The sequence below is a fragment of the Ylistrum balloti genome, unplaced genomic scaffold (assembly GCF_031769215.1).
Source record: "Ylistrum balloti isolate Yb309-2 unplaced genomic scaffold, AGI_CSIRO_Ybal_v1 Utg370792, whole genome shotgun sequence".
NCBI lineage: Eukaryota > Metazoa > Mollusca > Bivalvia > Pectinida > Pectinidae > Ylistrum > Ylistrum balloti.
This window is the reverse complement of record NW_026782462.1, coordinates 456,070-482,587: the sequence shown is the minus strand read 5'-3', so window position 1 is coordinate 482,587 and position 26,518 is coordinate 456,070. Positions and strand designations below refer to the sequence as shown.

General features: G+C 35.2%; 1 protein-coding gene across 1 annotated transcript; it reads right to left on the bottom strand.

Annotated features, from left to right (window-relative positions):
- Positions 1–2,482: 2,482 nt before the first annotated feature.
- On the bottom strand, positions 2,483–5,398 carry LOC132558494 (proteasome assembly chaperone 4-like). Its single transcript, XM_060223059.1, has 3 exons — positions 5,186–5,398; positions 4,671–4,743; positions 2,483–4,312 (listed from the first exon to the last, which is right to left on the bottom strand). The coding sequence occupies exons 1-3, from the start codon at positions 5,396–5,398 to the stop codon at positions 4,194–4,196; spliced, it is 405 nt and encodes a 134-aa protein (XP_060079042.1). The 3' UTR covers positions 2,483–4,193.
- Positions 5,399–26,518: the final 21,120 nt, after the last annotated feature.

Sequence of the window (26,518 nt, the reverse complement as noted above, 5' to 3'; positions counted from 1 at the left end):
TGTCCAAACATGACGATGTACGGACAACTTGCAGTGTAGTTCAGGCGGACAATCGGACTTACAGTGTATTTCGAACCAAATGCACGAATTCCCAATCTACAGACCATATAGATGTAGTATACGGTGACAAGGGCTGTAACTCCCGATAAAGGAACATCTAACATATCTTTTAAAACTTGTTTTCTATTTTAACATGTATTCTATGGGCCATATATCTTGGTAACAGATACATAATCTTTTAAATATTTTTTTTATCTTTCCAATTAGTGTTTGATGAAAGAGATCGACTAAGTTTTGATCAATCAAATTGGAAATGTAGAAATGGCTGAGTAATCATTTCCCTATCCCATTGAAACACGCTCATGTCTTTAACGGGTACCCCAATAATTATGCCCAGCTCACAAGTCCTCTTTTTACATTGTAAGAAATCTGTTCTTCACCATAAAGATAAAATAAAGCGCCTCGCCAAAGTTGGGATAGCTATCTATGCCTTCAACCGTCCCGTCTTCCAAATCTGGATATAGTGGCTTTTTACGCAAAGACAAAGAAACCCCCACCATCCTCCCTTTGGTGTATTTATTATATATGTTTCATGACGTTTTTTTGTGTGGCTGTAGGCTCATTTGCATACATAGTGTTGTTTCACTTCACTTCAATTTAATTCAATGCAACGAATAAAACCAACCTATCGAGAGGTATTCATGTTTAAGATAACAAATAACGTAGCAATAGTTTCGCGAAAAAAGTGAAATATGGTGAGATTTTGTAGGTATTGGGTTCTGGTGTAGCGGATCTGTTTTACATACGTCCAATATACGTTATCTAACCCGTGATACACAATGATTTCATTTTAGAATAATTAAATACAATTAATAAAGCGAACATATAGACCGAAATTCAATTTTACAAATTACAAAAATTATTATCCGACATCAGTTCACTGTCTGATTTCGTTGGTATTCTTAAATAAGTGTATTTTTAAATGGATAGATTTGAACCACCACTTTTAAGATTCCACCTGTTGTATATATAGAATACAAAGGCATGCCGAAAACACGTCTCGAAAAAGAAGGCAAGTGTGAATTTCCCGATAAGCCCGGGTTGTCACCTGAACAAAGCTCCCGAATAGTGTTCACCTTATCCCTGTTAGGTGTCCTGTCCCTGACGGTCTGCTGAGTTTTTATACTCTTGCGCTTCCATGTGAGTGCGTGTTAACCGTGTGTAAACAGGGTCTTGTTATCCGTTTTTATTAACGTTTTAATAATAACAATAAACTGCATCCTGTCGATATGTTGAATAATCTAGGACCCTTAGTATAATTATCACACTTAGGTCATTCAGATTGGTTTATATACGCCATAATAAAAATAACCTCCAGAAATTTGGTTTTAATGACATTTATTTTCGGCTATCACGCATAGATTTCTCAGACAGTAGAAAGTCAGGATAGACCCAGCTTCGATCGAAATCTTTTCACGATTTTAAAACATTCGTCAAGTTGATTTATATATATTTACAAAATTAGACACAAATTTCCACAACTATCACAGTACTTTTCATCAAAATACATCATGGATATAAGCAATAAAAAAATTGATAAGGCAATATATGCAATTTATGTTAAAGAGAGAGAGATTGAGTAGGGGGGGGGGGGGGCGGTGGTTACTGCGTGGTAGCTAAAGCATTTGAAAAATGTTCGCTTATACTCATAGACTAGAAAGTGATGAAGTGGAAATGGAGACTTAACTCTACTGTATCATTACATATTGTAGGTAATATATGAAACAAGTTACATAAATAGAATGCATTATTCTGTTATTCTTTATTGTTTTTTGTCCCGATTTCTCCTCTCCGTACCCACATTTATCAGTTAGCATCTCCCCTTTACTACAAGTTTGGCTGTATAATTAACAGGAACGAAACATCTAAATCAATTAATGTTTAGTAACTTGTGTAAGATGTGTTCAGACACTGGTTTTATAGGCAGAATAATACATTTGGTTTATTCCATCTGATGAATAAAACAGGATATCAATCTGTAGATATAAGCTGTTTTCACTTGTACATAAACAATCTGATATAACAGTCATTCAAAAAAACATGTCAGATTTAAATTTGATCGGTCCAAGAGAACTGAAGTTATTGAGCTGCGTTCACTTCACCATCATGGTATTTTGACCCCGGTTCATTTCACCATGCGTAACAATACCATTCAACACTGCCATTACTAGTCCTTGGGTCTGGTAAACAAACTGCAAAATTCATCTAAATAACTACATTATCACATTTAGAAACATCATATTTGTTTATGTATACAACTACGGAGTTGATCATTTGATTTATTTATTTAAAATCAATTTCAATTGATTTCATTGCCCATAGTAAGTGACATGTGGATCGGACTATTTTCCAAATCAAAACTTATCTACATACTACAACTTAGCAAAGTATCTTTTCCAATAAAATAACGAACACAATCACAAAAAGTCTACAAAAATTTATTCAAATACGACATAATATTAGCATGTTTAAAACGTAACATATTTCATTTGAAAGTTTTCACAAACACTTATCATATGGACACTGACTTTATCAAGTTTTTATTGGGATTCCTAAACAGACATATAACCTGTGATAATTTTCAGAATTTTTCTGTTCCTATATTTCAGGCCACGTTTATTAAATTTTAAATCATAAAGGGCTCCTTTAGAAGATAACAAAATCCTTGAATATTCATGAAAATTGGTGCCAGGGAGTTGACATTTAGGCTGATCAACCCATCTGAACCTTAATATACAGACATTATTAGGGTTTATTCCATATATGACTGTATGTGACAGATGGTATTCTTTGAAAAATGTCAGTCTTGGTAATAAATCATTTCATATAAATTGTAAGGCAGAATTAATAAACGTGACTTGAATGGTATCATTAACCCACTGTCCTGACTGAAGTATTAACACCTGGATACTCAATCATAGGAAATTATCAGTACATGGTACATGTAAGAGTTATGTCCCTTCCATCACTAACAATAAACATTTCAAACATCTACACTGATTAATGAGTTTAAAAAAAGTAACTATAAACAATGGCAACACAATATAAATGCTACATAGCTACACACAGAAATTTGGACCCGCACTGGAGTGCCAGTCTTACATCTGTATTGTACTGAAAAGATATTTTCCATGCAATTACTAAAATCAAGGTATGTATATCATTCAAATATCATCCTTGCACTGTAATTTCCTCCACACATTTACACATATAACAAATTTACAACAATTTTTTCTGTATTACCTGCAAGTTATATTTTTAAAACATGCTGATACTACATCTACTCCTGCAGTCCACATTTTTTGACATAGATGTGGCCAATTTGTGTGCTAAATGTATCATCACTTTCACAACACAAACTGATTTATCAGTTACAATTACAAAGGAGTATACAATCATTTCAAATAATTGAAGTAGAAAATTTAGGACATTATTAAACCTAAACTACAAAATGTGAGAAATCAAAGAATGAAACATCAAAATCTATTCCATCATGTATTTTTAGCCAGAAAAATTACAGAAGGATAAAAAGTACTCGCATCCCAGATCATTATGTAAATCTGTATTGTAGTGACAGGGACTTCCAGTTCAAATATGTATACTTAATTATTTACCAATCAACATTACAGCTTGAAGCATCATAACTAGGATATTTTGTTCTCGTCAGTATCTAGTGTAGGCAAGTACTTACAGTAAATAGCATTTTCATCAAAACTCGTTTCTTCAATCAGAGCGTAACCAATGTTAATATAAACAATTAACTCACAAAAGACATGAGAGACAAAGTTTTGGTAAGTACAATAACATTACAGGAATGACCTTGCTGCACTTGTATGTATATACATGTGCATTCCAATATAGATTTTAGTGGAACAGTTAACCTCAAAATCAACAAGAATATTCAGCTTTCATGATTTATTGGTACAAAATGAATGGGATATTTAGCTGAGTTGATTAAGGTATGACAATGATGGTGTGAAATGGATGATAATTGCCATTTATCTTGACACTCGCACAACTCAAATGATGAATATCATCTGAACACAGAATTCCACAGTGACAATGCTGTTTTCACATTTATAACTGCATATCTTTGAGTATGGACACATACACTGTGTAATTCATCCTTGATATTAAAAACACTCAGGATGTTTGTTCAATTCTTCGGATATTCTTTTCTCTATGAGAGACATAATTTGTCCTTGAAATGTCAAATTACAGCTCACAAACACTTGTTTTCCAGTTTTCTTTGCTGAAATTCATAAAGAAGAAATAATGTTAAAACAACCAAAACTGGAAAAATATTGTATTTCTTATATAAAGACTATAGAAGATTATTAAAATAATTTTGGTGCTGTTTGAGTGGCCACCTGGCAATTTTGATGGGAGATCTCTAAATAATATCACCTTATTATATGTGCACATATGCTGCAACTACAGATAAAAAACTATATAATCTTAACAATTTGGTTAGTGCAGTTTCCTTGTACTCTACAAGTTTAGGTACCTTTATACTGTATACAACATTGTCAGAATATGAAATATCTCTTACAGAAACAAAAATACATATAGAGACAGAAATCAACACTATACTTAGGGAAAAATCTTACCTAACTGTAAAGCTAATGAATTACTTGGTGAATCTATCCCTCCAAGTAATGGAACCGACGATGGTAATTTGTCCTAAAACGAGAGAAAAACAAATTCAACAAAACCTGTTCAGTTACAGACACAGCGGGAAAAGGGGGATAACCTCAACATCACCTAAAACATGGGAGGAACAAACGATTAGACAACATCGCCAAGGAAGAGTCTGTGATAACATTAAAACAATGTAAACTATGAAGTCTAAAGGAAACATCCTTGAATTAAAAAGAAAGTTTTGTTTCAGTAAGAATGATTCACTAGTTGTCCGAGAACACACTGCTATCTAAAAATACATAGTCGTGTCTATATATAAATTAATCCGTTATAAGAATTATCGCTTTTACTTAATTTTTCCTGAGATGTCTTCAGCAAGCCATCTTATATCAAGGTATTTGAAATTGTAATATACTGTAAATATGAATATCAGTATGGTGACTTGTTTGTATCTAACGTTTTAAACAAACACATGTCAACTTACAAATTTGGTTTGCATAGCTACGGTAAAAGATCCAAATGTAGCAGGTGAATTTCCGAGCCACAAGTGAAAGCTGTCTTCCAACTTGACCACTTGGAAAAAACATTCACTGTCCATTATTTTCTCGTGAAATGTGTGAACACTGATAGATGGCATTGGGTCCTCCATTCTAGGAATCTTGTCTGCTACCTCATCGTCCACATTCTTCTCCGCCATGCTTTGTAAACTTCCGGCCAAGGGAGATCACTCTTATTTAAGTAAACGGGAGTAAAATACAATCAGGAGGTTCGTACTATATAAAGCAAGACCGAATAATGTTGCTGTATTGTTTCGGAAATATTTTGAAAACGCTATTCTAAAAAAATTACTTACAAACAACTTAATAAAAAAAATTACTTATCTACAAAACAGTATGTCATTGTAATGTGAAATTTTATCGAGAAAATATATATGCTACAGTGTTTCAATTGCTGATTTTTATGTATTATTTTATTTTTTTTTCTATTAAATTATTGAAATTACTATTTTTGCAATTAAATCTCTGTCAGTAAATAATATATTTGAATAAAAGATAATAAAATTCCGATATATATACATATATATATATATATTTCAATACCACCAACAGTTACACTAATTATTAGTGATGAAATAGGCCCTGCCTACAATGTGCAATGTGATCGAAAAAAAATACACATTTGAACGGACGAATTCGTGAATTCACTGAAGCTCTTTCTTTAAAATGCTTAAATTTAAAAAAGATTTTAACAAGACACTTGGCGACACATCCAGATATACCGATGCATTACATCACCATCGTCTTCTTCTAGACGACATTGTCATCACTGTTTACCACCACGAGGTTGATCGGGTGGCGAACTGGTAACAGACTCATCTTTCGCTCAGCCATCCGGGCTTCGATTCACTGAACAGATTTGACTTTTCTTTCCTTCGAATTTTCGTTATGAAGAAGTCATTTCTGCGTAAGTTCGGATCGCCATCTTTGACGCCCACCGTCCTGTCTTGCAAGTTTGGACAAAGTGCTTTTTGAGGTGTAGACAAAGACGCGCCCACCATAGAATATTACGGAAATTCTATGCATCAGGTTAAACTATATGAGATGAGCGATTCCAATAGGGCCCGTCTTCAAATAAGTTTGTCTAACATTTATTACTGCTGTAAATTGCATTATGTCGATATACGGTATGATCTAGGGCCCCTTAGTATAATTGTCATGGCTAGGTCACTCATACTGGTCTAAATAGACATATCTATTATAACCTCGAGAAAATGGCGATAATGACAGGTATTTGTTTTCGGTTAACACACGTAGATTTCTGGGACAGTGGAAGAAAGCCAGTATAGATCTAGTTTCAAGCAAAACATTATAACTGATTTAAAACATTCGTTTGATTTAAAAATATTTGATTGCAAATAAATATTTACAAAATGATTGGCCATAACTTATCGCAGTACTTTTCTTTTCTTACTTTCCTCAACATATTTTAACATAAGCAATAAATCGATAACGATAAGAGAGAGAGAGAGAGAGAGAGAGAGAGAGAGAGAGAGAGAGAGAGAGGGGGGGGGGGGGGGGGTGCGGGGCTAGTATAAAAAAATTGGGCTACAAAATTAGAAAGGGATTTTGAGGGATGGGGGTGGTGGTGATCCGGAAGTAATTTAGAACAGGATGGAAAGATGTATTGGCTGGTACACTTATGCACGACGATCATGTAAGAGACTGGAAACTGATTTAGTGAAAATTATCAATTCAAGAATTCTGTTGTATTTTATCATTGCGTACTGCAGGTGATATATATAACAATTTACTTAAATAAGATGCATTATTCTGTTATTTTTATTGACTTGTTTCAATATTTTCCATTCGAACACATATTTCACAGAAAGCATTTCACCTTTATTACAAGTTTGGGCTTTTATGCTGAACATGAATTGGGCATTTAGTTTAAGTAAGCTGTGTACAAATATGTTTTTATATACGGAATGACCTGATTGTCAACTTAATCTCGTCTGCTGAAAGGCCATTGACGAATAAATAAATTCAACTTTATATATTGAAACGTTGTTATAACTGATCTTATCAAAAATGCAAGTTTATTTATTTAATGAAAAATGTATCAATCAGAGCGGAGAATACTTGTCCTTTGAAAGGCATACAGAGTTATCGCCCTTGCCAAGTAACGTGATTTTCATGGAGGGTAGGCCAAATTTCGTGACGTTTTCTTATGTTGTTCATGATCTCCTGTGAATAAACTTCATTACTACCAGCTATTGATTACTTAGACAGTCTAATAAATAAATCTTAAATACAATGACACAAATATAATTAAACTTGCAGCAATATCACGCCGTCAAATCCACTTTCCGACTCGTTAAGTCGTAGTCATTCACCGTCATCTTGATAAATGAATATGAATACTTGGACACGGTTTCTAGACTTTGAATAAGATTTTTGAATTGATCACACTTTCAACAAAAGCACACAATAGTTTCCTTTTCAGTGTTACAGAGCTTGCAGAGAGGACAATCTTTTCATTCCGCTTTAATAAAAAAAATGTACTTAAAGTAATGTGTATCATTCTAAGTGATTTGCAAAGGTTTACCCAGTTCTCATCGTTAAAATCAGAAAGTTCCCCATTCTTTTTTTTTCTCTTAAATGTTGACGGTTCTCTCTCTCTGTGTTTAAGAAAATCATAACATGCTATTGAACCTTTAGTATTTTTAATAGATATGAACTGACCAAGATTCTCCTGTGCTTATCGATAATAATAGTAAGCTTAACACCGCACAGGAGCCCAACATAAATATAACTGCATATACTATTAGGAAAGGACTTCAAATTTCTCCTTATCTGAAATCATAGGACAGTATGGGCTGGACATAGAACCTCCTCCACCGGAAGTCCAGACACAGTGCAACACTAGACTAGTCAATCCCCAGGCCATGAGGGGAGAAGTCACATCACGTCGCCAGAGAAACGACTCTAGTCGATTGGACAATGCCCGGCAATAGGGTCACTGAGACTAAAAGTCATTGTCATCGGACTGAGTGACGCTTGATTGTCTCCTTTTCAGGGAAAGACACGCCCACCATCCACCCTTCGGTGTATTACTGATATTGGTCCCATAAAGTCGCCTGTGTGGGTGTACACTCATTTGCATACATGGTACACAATTTCACTTAAAATTCACTGCAAAGAACAAAACCAACATATCGAGAGGTATTTATGTTTAAAATAACAAATTATGTAACAATAGTTTCGCGAAAAAAGTGAAATATGGTGAGATTTTGAAGGTATTGGGTTCTGGTGTTGCAGATATGTTTTACATATGTTCAATATACGTTATCTATCCCGTGATACACAATTATATCATGTAAAAATAATTTATTACAATTAATTAAACGGAGGTAAAGAGCGATGTTTAATTTCACAATTTGCATAATGTAATATCCAACATTAGGTTACTGTCTGATTTCGTTAGTATTCTGAAATTCGTGTATTTTAAAAGGAACAAATTTGAAACACCGCGAATAAGATTTTCCCTTTTGTATAAATATAATACAAAGGCATGCCCTAGACACGTCTTGAAAAAAAAAGGCAAGTGTGATTTTCCCGATAAGCCCGGGTTGTCACAAAGCTCCCGAATAGTGTTCACCTTATCCCTGTTAGGTGTCCTGTCCCTAACGGTCTGCTGAGCTTTTACACTCTTGCGCTTCCATCTGAGTGCGTGTTAACCGTGTCTTTATTCCATGTATTTAACAAATTTCTCTTATTTTTTTGCATGAAGTTAAACTATATGAGATGTGTAAATCCAACAGGGTCTGTTAATCTGTTTAATTAACTTTTTAATGATAATTAAGCGCACCCTGTTGATATGTTGTATAATCTAGGACATTAGTATAATTGTCAGGCTTAGGTTATTCAGGTCGATTTACATAGCTTCTTATATGCTGAATTATCTTCTTGTCAACTTTATCTAGTCTGCTGACGTGTTGTTTTGACTGATCTCACTAAAAATGGTACATATGTATGTTTGTTTATTTACTGAAAAATGTATAAATAAAGGAAGGCAACATATTTAGACGTTGTATTAGATTTTGGAATTTAGCAAATTTTCAACATAAATGTACAATAGTTTCCTTTCCAGTGTTACACAGGTTGTAGAGACGACTATCTTTTCGTTTTGCTTTAAAAAGGAATGAGTTTGTACTTACAATATGGCGGAAGACTTAATCGTTTTTAATGAATTTGTAAAGGCGGTGCTTTTATGTTTAACCAGTTTTCGTCATTAATATAAGAAAGTTCTCCCCTTCGTTTTTTTTTTTTTTTTTTGGCTCCTAGCTTTTGATGGTTTTCTCTCTGTTTACAAAAATCCTAAAACGCATTTGAATCTTTAGTTTTAAAAAAAAAAAAAAAAAAAAAACAATGTTGACTGACCATGAGAGAACAGAGCAGGTAAAGTTCAGACTCTTCGATATCATAATTTTGTAAACACTGCTGAAACTATTCTATTATATATTGCTATACAGGAAATCTGTCTAACTATCTTACTACTGCGCCCTATAGGTGTTTGGTGGAACATTTCTTAACATTTAAATACTTAATCATAATGATATTCAATCAGTTATCGTTAGTACATGTAAATATTACAGTTTTAATATAGGATGGAGATGGGAGAGATTTCAATCAATTATCGTTAGTACATGTAAATATTACAGTTTTAATATAGGATGGAGATGGGAGAGATTTCAATCAATTATCGTTAGTACATGTAAATATTACAGTTTTAACATAGGATGGAGATGGGACAGGTTTCAATCAATTATCGTTAGTACATGTAAATATTACAGTTATAATATAGGATGGAGAGGGACAGGTTTCAATCAATTATCGTTAGTACATGTAAATATTACAGTTTTAATATAGGATGGAGATGGGACAGGTTTCAATCAATTATCGTTAGTACATGTAAATATTACAGTTTTAATATAGGATGGAGATGGGACAGGTTTCATTTCAATCAATTATCGTTAGTACATGTAAATATTACAATTATAATATAGGATGGAGATGGGACAGGTTTCAATCAATTATCGTTAGTACATGTAAATATTACAGTTTTAATATAGGATGGAGATGGGACAGATTTCAATCAATTATCGTTAGTACATGTAAATATTACAGTTTTAATATAGGATGGAGATGGGACAGGTTTCAATCAATTATCGTTAGTACATGTAAATATTACAGTTTTAACATAGGATGGAGATGGGACAGATTTCAATCAATTATCGTTAGTACATGTAAATATTACAATTATAATATAGGATGGAGATGGGACAGATTTCAATCAATTATCGTTAGTACATGTAAATATTACAATTATAATATAGGATGGAGATGGGACAGGTTTCAATCAATTATCGTTAGTACATGTAAATATTACAATTATAATATAGGATGGAGATGGGACAGGTTTCAATCAATTATCGTTAGTACATGTAAATATTACAGTTTTAATATAGGATGGAGATGGGACAGGTTTCAATCAATTATCGTTAGTACATGTAAATATTACAGTTTTAATATAGGATGGAGATGGGACAGGTTTCAATCAATTATCGTTAGTACATGTAAATATTACAGTTTTAATATAGGATGGAGATGGGACAGATTTCAATCAGTTATCGTTAGTACATGTAAATATTACAGTTTTAATATAGGATGGAGATGGGACAGATTTCAATCAATTATCGTTAGTACATGTAAATATTACAGTTATAATATAGGATGGAGAGGGACAGGTTTCAATCAATTATCGTTAGTACATGTAAATATTACAGTTATAATATAGGATGGAGAGGGACAGGTTTCAATCAATTATCGTTAGTACATGTAAATATTACAGTTTTAATATAGGATGGAGAGGGACAGGTTTCAATCAATTATCGTTAGTACATGTAAATATTACAGTTATAATATAGGATGGAGAGGGACAGGTTTCAATCAATTATCGTTAGTACATGTAAATATTACAGTTATAATATAGGATGGAGAGGGACAGGTTTCAATCAATTATCGTTAGTACATGTAAATATTACAGTTTTAATATAGGATGGAGAGGGACAGGTTTCAATCAATTATCGTTAGTACATGTAAATATTACAGTTATAATATAGGATGGAGAGGGACAGGTTTCAATCAATTATCGTTAGTACATGTAAATATTACAGTTTTAATATAGGATGGAGAGGGACAGGTTTCAATCAATTATCGTTAGTACATGTAAATATTACAGTTATAATATAGGATGGAGAGGGACAGGTTTCAATCAATTATCGTTAGTACATGTAAATATTACAGTTATAATATAGGATGGAGAGGGACAGGTTTCAATCAATTATCGTTAGTACATGTAAATATTACAGTTTTAATATAGGATGGAGAGGGACAGGTTTCAATCAATTATCGTTAGTACATGTAAATATTACAATTATAATATAGGATGGAGATGGGACAGATTTCAATCAATTATCGTTAGTACATGTAAATATTACAGTTTTAATATAGGATGGAGAGGGACAGGTTTCAATCAATTATCGTTAGTACATGTAAATATTACAATTATAATATAGGATGGAGATGGGACAGATTTCAATCAATTATCGTTAGTACATGTAAATATTACAATTATAATATAGGATGGAGATGGGACAGGTTTCAATCAATTATCGTTAGTACATGTAAATATTACAATTATAATATAGGATGGAGATGGGACAGGTTTCAATCAATTATCGTTAGTACATGTAAATATTACAGTTTTAATATAGGATGGAGATGGGACAGGTTTCAATCAATTATCGTTAGTACATGTAAATATTACAGTTTTAATATAGGATGGAGATGGGACAGGTTTCAATCAATTATCGTTAGTACATGTAAATATTACAGTTTTAATATAGGATGGAGATGGGACAGATTTCAATCAGTTATCGTTAGTACATGTAAATATTACAGTTTTAATATAGGATGGAGATGGGACAGATTTCAATCAATTATCGTTAGTACATGTAAATATTACAGTTATAATATAGGATGGAGAGGGACAGGTTTCAATCAATTATCGTTAGTACATGTAAATATTACAGTTTTAATATAGGATGGAGAGGGACAGGTTTCAATCAATTATCGTTAGTACATGTAAATATTACAGTTATAATATAGGATGGAGAGGGACAGGTTTCAATCAATTATCGTTAGTACATGTAAATATTACAGTTTTAATATAGGATGGAGAGGGACAGGTTTCAATCAATTATCGTTAGTACATGTAAATATTACAGTTATAATATAGGATGGAGAGGGACAGGTTTCAATCAATTATCGTTAGTACATGTAAATATTACAGTTATAATATAGGATGGAGAGGGACAGGTTTCAATCAATTATCGTTAGTACATGTAAATATTACAGTTTTAATATAGGATGGAGAGGGACAGGTTTCAATCAATTATCGTTAGTACATGTAAATATTACAATTATAATATAGGATGGAGATGGGACAGATTTCAATCAATTATCGTTAGTACATGTAAATATTACAGTTTTAATATAGGATGGAGAGGGACAGGTTTCAATCAATTATCGTTAGTACATGTAAATATTACAATTATAATATAGGATGGAGATGGGACAGATTTCAATCAATTATCGTTAGTACATGTAAATATTACAATTATAATATAGGATGGAGATGGGACAGGTTTCAATCAATTATCGTTAGTACATGTAAATATTACAGTTTTAATATAGGATGGAGATGGGACAGGTTTCAATCAATTATCGTTAGTACATGTAAATATTACAGTTTTAATATAGGATGGAGATGGGACAGGTTTCACGCCTAATCGGGACATTTCGGCTGTGTCCCTCTAAGAGATGCATTTCTCGTTCACGGTAAGTGACGAAAGTTCCCGAAATCATGTACACCGGAGAATAAATGTGCTTCATCATGAATGAATAAAATTGTAATTTTTCAACGGGTCTTCAAAGTTTAACTTTAATTCAGTCTATTATGTTTCAAAAATGCTTAATGCATATCGTAGCTAAAATGTATATGATACAATTTACTATGTAATTATGATGCATCTTATATGTTGTTTTGGCATATTGTAACTATTTAATCATTATTATACTAATGTCATAATGATCACTGTGTTATAACGTACCTCAATGCTCAGTCGTATCGACTTAACTATTATCATTATACTGATGTTATAATATTTTGGTAATAATTTGATTTTGCATGCCAATTAAACATCCTCTTTAATTGAATTACTGTTGTTTTTTTTGTAAAATCTTCTTGAAGGAGGAAATAAAGAGAATAATTGTGGATTGTGAAGTTCAAGACATAATTCCGTTTAAAGTTTAAGCTTTTGGTTTTGAATGACCACATATGATACCATAAAGTGCTCACTGCGCTCGCTATCATTGTGTCATATACACTGTAGATATTGGCTACACTTAAGGAAGTTCCATAAACATACTTGTTTCTTGTTGGAAAGTGACATAACTGGAATTCCGTCAGGTTGATCAGAAATCAGTCAGGCTCCTGTCTGGATTGGTACAAATTGTATTTTTTCATCGAGTTTTTTTCATCATCAAAGTATATATTGGTTGTTTATCTTAATAAGGTAAGATTTTTAATTAGGTTTGATTTCCATTTGGAAGCTTGAAACCATTCTTTTTTTTTTTTTTTTTGTCAGCAAAAATATTTTTTTCAACCGTGTCGGCTGTTTACACTTAATGCATTTTGGTAGGCATGACAAGCCCTCACATTAATTACTTGACCTGGTGAATACTTTCCCTAGATATAGCGCGATCTTAAGCTTTATTATGAGGATGCATCAACTGGGCGAGGAGTGCACCAAACTATTAGAACGTTTTATCGTGGAATGGACAGGACAGTGATAGCTTGTGACACTACAGTAGCTGACAACAATGATTACCAATAATCCAGCATGATGCTAGCGAGTTAATGTTATCTTCGTCATTAAAATACACAAAGCATTACACCACATTGTAGCTGCCTAATTTGCATGTTATTGAGTCAGTCTGATATTGCGATCGGATAAGAATTCCCTAATGTAATTAGGCATTTTTAATCAAGAACATTTACCTGGACTTTTGAGTGATCACGGTATCTATATATTCTCCGTCCATCAATTCGCAGTATCATTTAAAACTCACATGTATTATTCACCAGAAACTAAATTGTTAAAACAACATAAAATACATCAACAACATATCCTCAAACCTGTACACAGAAATGGGTCACGAGGTATATGTAAAATGTACCTAAGTTAGACCAACTGTCCTTAAGTTCTGTATCAGATAAAGTTACACAGCTACTTACGGTATAATAATGTTCCCGTTAGACTGATTTCCTAGAGATCTGAGTGTTATACACTGGCCGTTATTGTCACTATAATGATGTTAAGGTTCCTCGGTTGTAACCCTACTGGGAATCACTTAGTCCTCGACATTCCGTGATAACCTGTACTCATACTGTTAACAACAGCTACTTACAGTCAAAGACCTAAATTTCGCAGTTAAGTATATCATTATATAATGGTTTAAGTATTGACTGAACACTATAAAACAAATACATGTACAGCCGTTATGAATTATTATACGGTAAAGTTGTCACGTGATCAATTTTGACATGTTTTTATTCCGTGTTATTAACAAATATCATTATTCGTTCACGGTGTATTAAAAAAGTAGAGAATTTCAACAAGTGATCGGCTTGCTAATTGAGAGAAAATGAAATGACCATATATACAGACCTAAACAAAATAACAACGAAATCTGTATTAAATTGAATGTTATTTTTTAATACACCGTGAACGAATAATGATATTTGTTAATAACACGGAAGAAAAACATACCAATTGCCAATTTAAAAGTAAAGTGTTCCATATATTATATCCTGGTTCTTAACGACAGCTTGTAAATATATTGATAAACCCAGTGACACTGATGACAAACCGATACACCGGCTGTTTAACGCTTAGGGAACGTTATAAAGGGATCAATGTTAGAGACTTCATTCTGTACCAGCATCAAATCACGTGCACTGATCGCCATTGTGCTTTTTATCAACCGTGTCTCGGTTCCGAGAAATATTGCTTAACAAAGTGTATTTGTGATAATTCAATTCAAGCTGCTCTCAGCAAACGGTATAATTTGTAATGCGTGGCTATTTTTCTCGCTTCCAAATGTAAAATTGAATTCCAATTTCCCAGCAAATCTTTAGTGTTACAAGGTCACGAAAGAGTGGTTTGCTTCCAAATGTGAAAATTATCCTGTTATTTCTACAAGGTCAAAGTCTAAGAGCACGTGTTACACGCCATGCTGATGATGAACTGCAGTGAATGGAAACCAAAAAGCTATTCCGTAATTCAGTTGAAAATGATATCTATCCTGTATGAGTGTCATATCGTATACACGTATTTTGTGCATTAATGTGATTAAGATAAATCACATGAAGAAACATTCCACTTTTGGTAACGATCAATACAGATAAATACAGTGATCGATAAAGTATATATATCGTGTGAACGTGCAATATACATGTACATATACTAACAAATAAGATAATTCGAATATTATAGTTTGCCGTATCCCAAATCAAGACTGCCTTGTGTGACGTCACGTCAACAATACAGGCATATACGAACGTCCGAACGCCGCATTTTCGTACTCGGCTCCAACCCTCTTCGATGATCGCTTGAAATCATACGTCATTACATCTGTTCTATATTTTGTAGCATGACAACATACATCCTCATACTACAATTGTGTCGGTGCATATCTATAGCACCAGATTGTCACTGTGTTACCTTGGATTGGAGTATCGCCAGAATTGTCTGCAATTGAGAGTATTTGGGATGAAATGTAGCGACGTCAGCGTCTTGAATCAAACCATCCTGCACATGCGATGTATGACTCAGAACGCCATATAGTTTCATGTGTAATATGAACAGTCCCATAAGTCGTTGATGTGTGTTATGTAAATTTGATTTGTACATCTTTCTTTCTGTGCTTATAAATTTCAATCCCTTGTGACCGATTGTCTGGTTCACTGTCATTATGAAGAAAATGCATTAAAAAAGTTTGGTACAAAATGAAACATACATGTGTTGTTTTGGGTATGAGTCAAATAGTCGAAATCTACAGTCTCTTTTCCCAAGGAGTATGTTTAGTACTATATGTTTATACCGTACACGCAATCAAAAAGAACTATGGGCTTGTTCAATGTCAAAATGCTTTAGATATTGGATTTATAGATTCGTTTGACTTATCATGATAATGCGTTCTTAGAAGTCTCTCTTCAATCAAAACAAATCATTTTTCCACTCTACATTCTATAATGCCATATTTTAAATTGCAGGAACGTCTTTACTGTCTTGTTATGAGAACAGCGGCAAGTACATGATTTTGAGGTATTTTCAAATGTATTCACCGAAAACAAAGTCTAAAGTAAGGAAGACGTTTCACGAGAGCTACAGTTCAGCCCTCTCATGACTCATGGGAGCTACAGTTCAGCCCTCTCATGACTCATGAGAGCTACAGTTCAGTCCTCTCATCACTCATGAGAACTACAGTTCAGCCCTTTCATGACTCATGGGAGCTACAGTTCAGCCCTCTCATCACTCATGAGAACTACAGTTCAGCCCTCTCATGACTCTCGAAAGCCACAGTTCAGCCCTCTCATCACTCATGAGAACTACAGTTCAGTCCTCTCATGACTCATGAGAGCTACAGTTCAGCCCTTTCATGACGCATGAGAACTACAGTTCAGCCCTCTCATGACTCATGAGAACTACAGTTCAGCCCTTTCATGACTCATGAGAACTACAGTTCAGCCCTTTCATGACTCATGAGAACTACAGTTCAGCCCTTTCATGACTCATGAGAACTACAGTTCAGCCCTTTCATGACTCATGAGAACTACAGTTCAGCCCTCTCATGTCTCATGAGAACTACAGTTCAGCCCTTTCATGACTCATGAGAACTACAGTTCAGCCCTTTCGTGACTCATGAGAACTACAGTTCAGCCCTCTCATGTCTCATGAGAACTACAGTTCAGCCCTCTCATGACTCATGAGAACTACAGTTCAGCCCTTTCGTGACTCATGAGAACTACAGTTCAGCCCTTTCATGACTCATGAGAACTACAGTTCAGCCCTCTCATGACTCATGAGAACTACAGTTCAGCCCTTTCATGACTCATGAGAACTACAGTTCAGCCCTCTCATGTCTCATGAGAACTACAGTTCAGCCCTTTCATGACTCATGAGAACTACAGTTCAGCCCTTTCATGACTCATGAGAACTACAGTTCAGCCCTTTCATGACTCATGAGAACTACAGTTCAGCCCTCTCATGTCTCATGAGAACTACAGTTCAGCCCTTTCATGACTCATGAGAACTACAGTTCAGCCCTTTCATGACTCATGAGAACTACAGTTCAGCCCTCTCATGACTCATGAGAACTACAGTTCAGCCCTTTCATGACTCATGAGAACTACAGTTCAGCCCTTTCATGACTCATGAGAACTACAGTTCAGCCCTCTCATGTCTCATGAGAATTACAGTTCAGCCCTTTCATGACTCATGAGAACTACAGTTCAGCCCTTTCATGACTCATGAGAACTACAGTTCAGCCCTCTCATGTCTCATGAGAACTACAGTTCAGCCCTCTCATGACTCATGAGAACTACAGTTCAGCCCTTTCGTGACTCATGAGAACTACAGTTCAGCCCTTTCATGACTCATGAGAACTACAGTTCAGCCCTTTCATGACTCATGAGAACTACAGTTCAGCCCTCTCATGTCTCATGAGAACTACAGTTCAGCCCTCTCATGACTCATGAGAACTACAGTTCAGCCCTTTCATGACTCATGAGAACTACAGTTCAGCCCTTTCATGACTCATGAGAACTACAGTTCAGCCCTCTCATCACTCATGAGAACTACAGTTCAGCCCTTTCATGACTCATGAGAACTACAGTTCAGCCCTCTCATCACTAACGAGAACTACAGTTCAGCCCTTTCATGACTCATGAGAACTACAGTTCAGCTCATGACTCATGAGAACTACAGTTCAGCCCTTTCATGACTCATGAGAACTACAGTTCAGCCCTTTCATGACTCATGAGAACTACAGTTCAGCCCTTTCATGACGATCACCCATCTATATTTTATACGTTTGCTTACAACTTCCTATTAAAAACAATTTCCCATTAATCTGTGTGTGATATACATTAAAGACTTTACTTTCACTGATGTTAATTGCCAAGCGTTTGATCGTAACATCTGTACATGCCGCAGTTCGATATGTTTTCTTCCCAGTAACACGACTTCCTTTACAGATGTCCGAAACGGGGGAGGGGGTGGGTGGGTGGGTGTGTGTGTGTGTGGGGGGGGGGGGGGGGGGGGGGGGGTGTGTGTGTGTGTGTGTGTGTGTGTGTGTGTGTGTGTGTGTGTGTGTGTGTGTGTGTGTGTGTGTGTGTGTGTGTGTGTGTGTGTGTGTGTGTGTGTGTGTGTGTGTGTGGGGGGGGGGGGGGGGCACCTGATCTAATTCTATTTTATTCTCTTCTCAAGTTTTAAAGAGTCTGCATGGAAATCAAGTTTTTTTTATTTTGCCCACTCATTGGTGAATTTGTTTGCACGACAACATACTATTTCAACTAAAGGCTACATGTTCCCTTAGGGGATAACCATCCACAGTATTACAGCAAATAAACAATGTTTATATGGTTTGACAAGAAACTATTAACATGTTACTCTTTCCTAACTTCGTTTCTCATGTTTGAGCTCTATATGTTGCAGCGAACGGAACATATTGCCTTTAGTTGAAAAAAAATATGTAAAGAAAAACCCCGGTCATCTGATGTTCCATGATCATTTTATTATCGAGGTGCTTTCGTCTTAAACGATTATTTTGGACATTCCAGTAAAAGCTTCAGTCTTCACTGATAAAGAAATATATTTTTAGCAAGGAAATATTCAGATAGTCTTTGGATTTGCCGAAGTTTTTCTTTACAAAATAATTGTTTTAGGTCACGTTGTCTAACATCCACACACGGAAGTACAATTAACATTTAATTAGATTTCATATGGAAACATAGCAATAACCGATACGCGATAATCATTATGGTGTAACGAACCTTTCAAAATGGCCGTGAAATAATTAACTTGTGCCATGTAGCAACATTCGTTAATTGTATGTACCTTTCCTGGTATTTCAATGCCGTTATGTATAATAACACGTGCGTTGTTTATTTTACAAACAATTTGAATTGGAGTCCATATTTAGCCTACTAGGTCCCCTTCCGGTAATACGCTCCAATACAATCGCATGTTGTAGCATGCAGATGGAAAAAAGAAACAAAACTGAAAACAACAATTAAAGTGTAAGAACGGACATTTCCGGTCACAATAATGATCCATAAACTGGTTTTAAGTGTAGGTTGGATTTTCGTGTATTACTTTATGATACTGGCGTGTGGAAGATCGGCATCTCGGCACATATAAGGGTGTAGAGGTGACGTAATCTCTAAAAGAAAATTGAATACTGAGGTGTTTTTAGATTTGAAAAATTGTTTGAAAAATAATAGACATTATGAAATTAGGAGATGACTCAGAGAGAGATACCAGCCTGATATAATTTACCTACAAATGTGTTATAGCAAAACGCTCAGGATATCCCTGGCTAATAGCTGACGGGTTTGCCTTTACTCCTGAAACAAAACGTGGATTCTAGAATTCAATCGATTGCTAAATTCCTAATTTTTGTATTTATTGCACCCTTTTCTCTTTGATGATATAAGTTACAAGAAGAAAACAATATAGTAAATGATATTGTTGAGCGGTGAAAATAATATAAGCGAAAATTCGTGTTAGCTTCAGATTTTAGCTTTTACGGTAAACCCATAGTCTGTCTTATATCTACATATATACCTAACATGTTTCGCTGTCATCGTTAAGATATGACAACGATCGCACTAACAATGTCTGCCTTTATATATATTTTTAGTTTATAATGTTTAACGTCCTATTACACGTAACAGTTATTCCGATAGGACGGACTTCCAGTGTACGCGAGGGTGATGGGGGGCTGCATACTTATGTTTGTGTATGCTCCCTTTTGATAGTAATCTTAAGGTATACCGTCCAAATTAGGACACCGGTTCTAGTCACATTTAACTGACTATGGACAGATCACTCGTTTTACCACCACAATCGCATGTATTCAGCAGGCATACCATTTCTAACGAATGTGGTATGTCTCGGTTAGGGGCGGGATGGTGGGGGCGGGGGAGCATACCATTTCTAACGAATGTGGTATGTCTCGGTTAGGGGCGGGATGGTGGCGGGTAGGGGGGGGAGCATACCATTTCTAACGAATGTGGTATGTCTCGGTTAGGGGCGGGATGGTGGGGGCGGGGGAGCATACCATTTCTAACGAATGCGGGGGGGGGGGGTTGTTCAAAAGCCAGGAATCAGATAATGTCAAGAGAAACATAAATAAACACTTGCTTAGAAAGAGGATGAAATTTCGTCGCCTGCTAAGAATCATGCAATGGAAACAGTCAGTTCTTCGATTGCACGTGTCATTTACAGTATTACAAGTCAGCACTACAGATATCATAATCGGTGTTAATCTATAATTTAAAACGAAAGCTGTATAATTTTTACTACCATAACATGTTTATTTTACAGTACGGTTGCCATGGCAGTCGTTACCAGGGAGTCAAGTACAAAGTTGGGTAAGATTAGACCTGTTTGCTGTCAATGTGTACCAGAGATAACAAATTTAACAAAGTCAACTACACACATAGGCATCAAGTCAGTATACAGCAGTGATAGGATTTATAGGGAAGACTATAGGAAAGTTCCTTTGACACAGTGAGGTTCTAATCACTGGGATGTTTGTAACATGTTACCAGTACGGACGACTTTTAAAAGTGGGCGATGTTTACGAACTATTTCCGCTGTTTTCCTAGTCCTCTTTGGCCCGTACAACAGATTTTGACGCCGTTCACGTGAACGCAATCCATCAATGGATGTTATTACACATATTATAATTTGATAAAGGTTTGATTAATCACAACTGCAATTGGTTTTAACGAGTGGAATTTTCAAAACAACAAAAATCAAGAAACTATCAGTGCTTGTTATAAAACGTTATTTCGAGATTGGTTATAGAATGGTGTTGCGTTACAACAGCTGAGATGATTATGACGTCATCAGCGGCTAATCTTGATATGGTCTTATACTGTACTTTTATCTAAATTAGGGAGGGGGTTGTCTATGTCAGAAGGTGGTTTGACACTAAATTGGTTCTGGTTATAGTGTTGTGTTTGATTAGAAATCACTCCTTAGGTCATTTACTCTGATCCTGTTCATCTAAAGTGTATGCTATAATTCATACCTGGGCTAACCTATCCTCTTTTTGTAACTGAAATTGGCCATTTGGCACCACTCGTTCACATAAATCTACTTCCGGAATCAGTGATCCCTGTCATCAGAAAAGTGAATCTTTTGTGATTAATCAGGAAAAAAGAAACGTCTAGCCTTTAGTACCAGTAATGTGACGGTTCTATATTAGTTTACGATAGCGTCTCTTATAAATGAGCATCAGTCTCGTGTGTTCTCAAAAGACATATCAATTATAGGACCTCATTATCTGCATGAGAAGCTTTCACATTACAAAGGCATTCCATCATTTGACGGTTAAGATATATAATGATAGATGTTTGGAGAGGGGGAGAGTGTTACTTAGACAACTGACAAAAATATGGGAACATCATGCTGTAATGCATTATGTTTTTCACGTCAGCAAATGTAGCGTTTAATTGTCTACATTAAAACCGTTTGTCGAATAGAAAAAAAAGTTTATGTACTATACCAAAACTTAAGAAGAGAACTCCAATGCGCCTTAACAGTAAGAGGTTACAAGATTGATGACATTTTTATCTATTTTGAAAGGTTCTAACATTTTACTTATGTCCATAACAGTTGTGTCACTCAACGTTTTAAATGTTGCGCAAAACATCATCGTTAATGTTGTGTGACACTTACTGCTGTAACTAAGAAACACTGTTCTTCATGTTGTGTGACACTCACTGCTGTAACGAAGAAACACCGTTCTTTATGTTGTACGACACTCACTGCTGTAACTAAGAAACACCGTTCTTCATGTTGTGTGACACTCACTGCTGTAACGAAGAAACACCGTTCTTCATGTTGTGTGACACTCACTGCTGTAACTAAGAAACACCGTTCTTCATGTTGTGTGACACTCACTGCTGTAACTAAGAAACATCGTTCTTCATGTTGTACGACACTCACTGCTGTAACGAAGAAACACCGTTCTTCATGTTGTGTGACACTCACTGCTGTAACTAAGAAACACCGTTCTTCATGTTGTGTGACACTCACTGCTGTAACTAAGAAACATCGTTCTTCATGTTGTGTGACACTCACTGCTGTAAAAGAGGGTGACATAAAAGTGCTGTGGTTGATGTTATTGAGAGGTACAATGAATTTTAAATAATCACATCTGACAGTAAGAGTTGTCATTCTTCATTTGTGATTCACTGGCATTCGTTGGAGAAGTTTCAGTAATATTTTTGTTTTATTTTGTGTTTTGTTTTTTCCTTTTTAAGTGTGTGTATTTTTGTATTTGCCATAGTTATAAGCACGGTGATAACGACATGATGTCGGTATGCTTGCTGTTCCATCAATTGATTACACTTCCGGTAACGAGTGACTGGATTAGAATGAACACAGATTATGTGTAAAAACCGCCTTATTACGGATGTTCATTACCATATGTTACAACTTCTCAAACAGTTTGATAAAAAGGCTTCATATGTGAAATGTGATGTTTGCTTGCAAAACTCAGCGATAAAATTCAAATCAGGGCATTACTTAATTTAATTAATCCATTATATTAATTACATTTCCAAGGTCAGATCAATTAGTTTTAACAACAAAACATGCTATACCAAAGTTGTTGCAACAACAGAAACAACGAAATGGAGCGATTAAAATTTGCATAGATTAGAAATTGCATATTACGCCGTTTGCATTCCCTCGAGAACAAACACATGCATCTGTATGCTACCTGGACAGAACAGAGATAACAGACACACGGATAATCATTTAGCACGGTAAACAAATGCACGTGACTGTGTCCAACAACAGTTTTATCATTTTAATTGAATATGATATATGATCGGCATACAATTTCACAGGTGGGTAGTGGAGACATAAGACTGTACAGATGTCTTTTTAGCGTGTACAGAAAGTATCTACTGTTCCAGGTTTTGTTCTTGACCTTGAAGCTTATCTATGACCTTTACCTTTCAGATGGCATCACTGCCAGAGATATCACACTTGCTTTGACACATAAATGTATTATTGAAATGTTTTCGCGATACAATGTATTTTATATATCAAATTAACGGCTTCTACACAGAGAAGGTCGGACGACCTTGCTGCGGAGTGATGTGTCTCGGGAATGTTATGACATACGAATTTGTGCAAATACAGAAGAAACAAAATCTAACACAATGTAATTATTTACAAAGGCATCAGAATGATAAATAAGAATTATCGACTCTGTAGACGGAGAGAGAAATACGTGTACATCGCATGCTGAAATCTAATCCCATAGGTAGACATTGTAATCTCGTGAAATATCGTTCTATGTGTATCTTTACAAAATCGCCGCATTATGAGATTTGCCATGGTTACAAAGTTCCTATAGTTCTATGGTCCATTATGTCTATATCGAAACTAACAAATACCATAGAATATATAATCGAGGTACCTGTACATCGATTTCTGTAAACCGAGGCAGGCTCAAGTGCATGAGTGGAGAAATGTATGATAAAAGGATCAATTTTGTACCTTTTAAAATCTCCTTATAGACGTATGTTCACATTTGAATTTCTATTATTCATTTGTGATTTCTGACTTTTCCCGTCTGCCAAATTGTTTAGAGAAACGCATGATTTATTCATTTGGCAGTTTGAATGTCATATTTTGACAAGCTGACTCTGACATGAATTTCACTTAACGAGTATTGTCGGATATTCATGGCAAAAAAGAACTGGCTATTTTCGCGTGTTATTTTCTTATTTCAGGTGAATTTGTCTCTGTTTCTAAATAATAACAGATATTTCTTAAATTATTTGGTCTTCCCATTCATTTCAATTTACAATTGTGCTCAAACCCATCAATGCAATAATTTACTCAGGAAGACGTTTTATTTTATACCGTTGCCTGATCCCTTACAATAAGCCCTTACAATACATGATCGATGTATGTTTTTCACAAACGTTGTGGTTGAACATTTTTAAGAAACGAGTACAGCCAGTCACACGTTGTGTATAGGTCTACCAACATGTTAATAGTTATTCATTTTTAACACGAACATGAATTTGTTATATTTTTATTGTTATCGTATACAACTGCTTTGATTTGTTTTATATATTATTTTCATGATAAATTTTCTTGTTACTTTAGAGCATACTCCATGAAGGTTTGTATGAATGCAAGACACTGAACTGGTCGTGATGGTATCATCTTAATACGCGTATTGTAGAAATATAAGTTAAACCGTCTATTCTTTTTAATACTATTGCAGGAGTCCCCGTATAAATCTTTCTTTTGTTCCTATTTTGCCCTAGATTTAATGAATTTAGTTTGGATTATTAGATTAACATGTTAACCTTGAGACATAATGACGAGCACCAGAAAGTCTAAAGTCATTCCAAACAAAGAAATAATTTGTTACCATGAAAAAAATCCCATAAAACTTTCCCATAATCTTCATCAAATTGTATCTCTCGCAACACCGTGTTAAGCGTTTGTCAGCTGACGATATCTTTTACGAAAATCGTAATGTTGGGGACAGGCCCTTGGATATCTAATCAGCTGCGATATGTAAATACAATAGGTTGGGGATGTAGGGATATTTCTATGCAGAAAATTAATAACTGAGATATTGAAACTATCGCGCTTATCACGCAACTTGGTGTAAAGCTGTCCATATCGATATTTGTTTTAAGATGTCACACACCGGCAACACCAACATCGGATACAAAACCTACCTAACCTGCTACCCAGCGATATAGGAGGATTGTAAAAACACACAATGCACTAGAAATAGTAATTCAGAAATGCACAGTCTCGAAAATTATGACATTAGAAACAGGTTATCAATATCGGATCAATGGCGACATGTTAACTCCATATATTTGTGATGCAGGTTTGTTGCTACCCAGCAATGGGATATTCATAAAAAGAGATATTGAAATAATCGCGCTTATCATACAAGTAAATGAAATGAGCAAAGAATCTGTGTGTGGTTATCTTGTTGTTTGGAAGGTTAGGGTGAACGTTATAATAAAGTGTATTACTTTTTTACCAGCAGCCGACAGGAAAAAGGTTGTAACAGAGGATATTTATTTGCAACATTTGAAAATATGTGCTGTATGATGGGCTACTTTTGATTAACATGTATAAAAATAGGTGTGAAAAAGTTTCTTACCATAGCTACGTACACGCTACATGAGTGTTTGATCAGGGTAGAAAAAAGGCCTCGTGGTACTTTTCACAGTGTCTATCAGGTTTCCCTTCACCATCAAGACGAATAGGTGATAACTTGAAATATATACAACGGTATACGTCTAATGCCCACAAACTCATCTCCAGAAATTGCCAGGGGAGATATTCAAATCACGACCCTTCTTCAAATCAGTACAGAGTATATGTAAAATACATTCGCCTGAATAGAACTCCATTTTTAGAATGTGTTTGGTCGGGAATCAAATGCCCTCCATATATCAGTTAGCATTGCTCCCCTGGTTGTTCCGATGATTTCCATCGGCAGCGGAACATAATCATCATCCATTCAAGAGATCGACACTTGTTCCACGCGTAATGTGTACCACAAACCATGTGATGACACAAAGCGGCCAATGTACCAATAACCACAGGACCAAAGCACCGCAAGTCATTGGCGTCAGGAAACCCTGAGTAATCAGTGGAATTGCATGTATCAATGCAGTAGAGTTCGTACCACGTAAATTCGGCAGTTTTGCTTAACGCCTTCCTTTGTTCTTCATTTGGAAGGTATTGTCCTTGATCTGCTTCTCTGAGGCCACTGTTGCTCTGATACCGATCCTCTCTTTCAGTCTCCAATTTCTATTGAGCCTTATATAATCT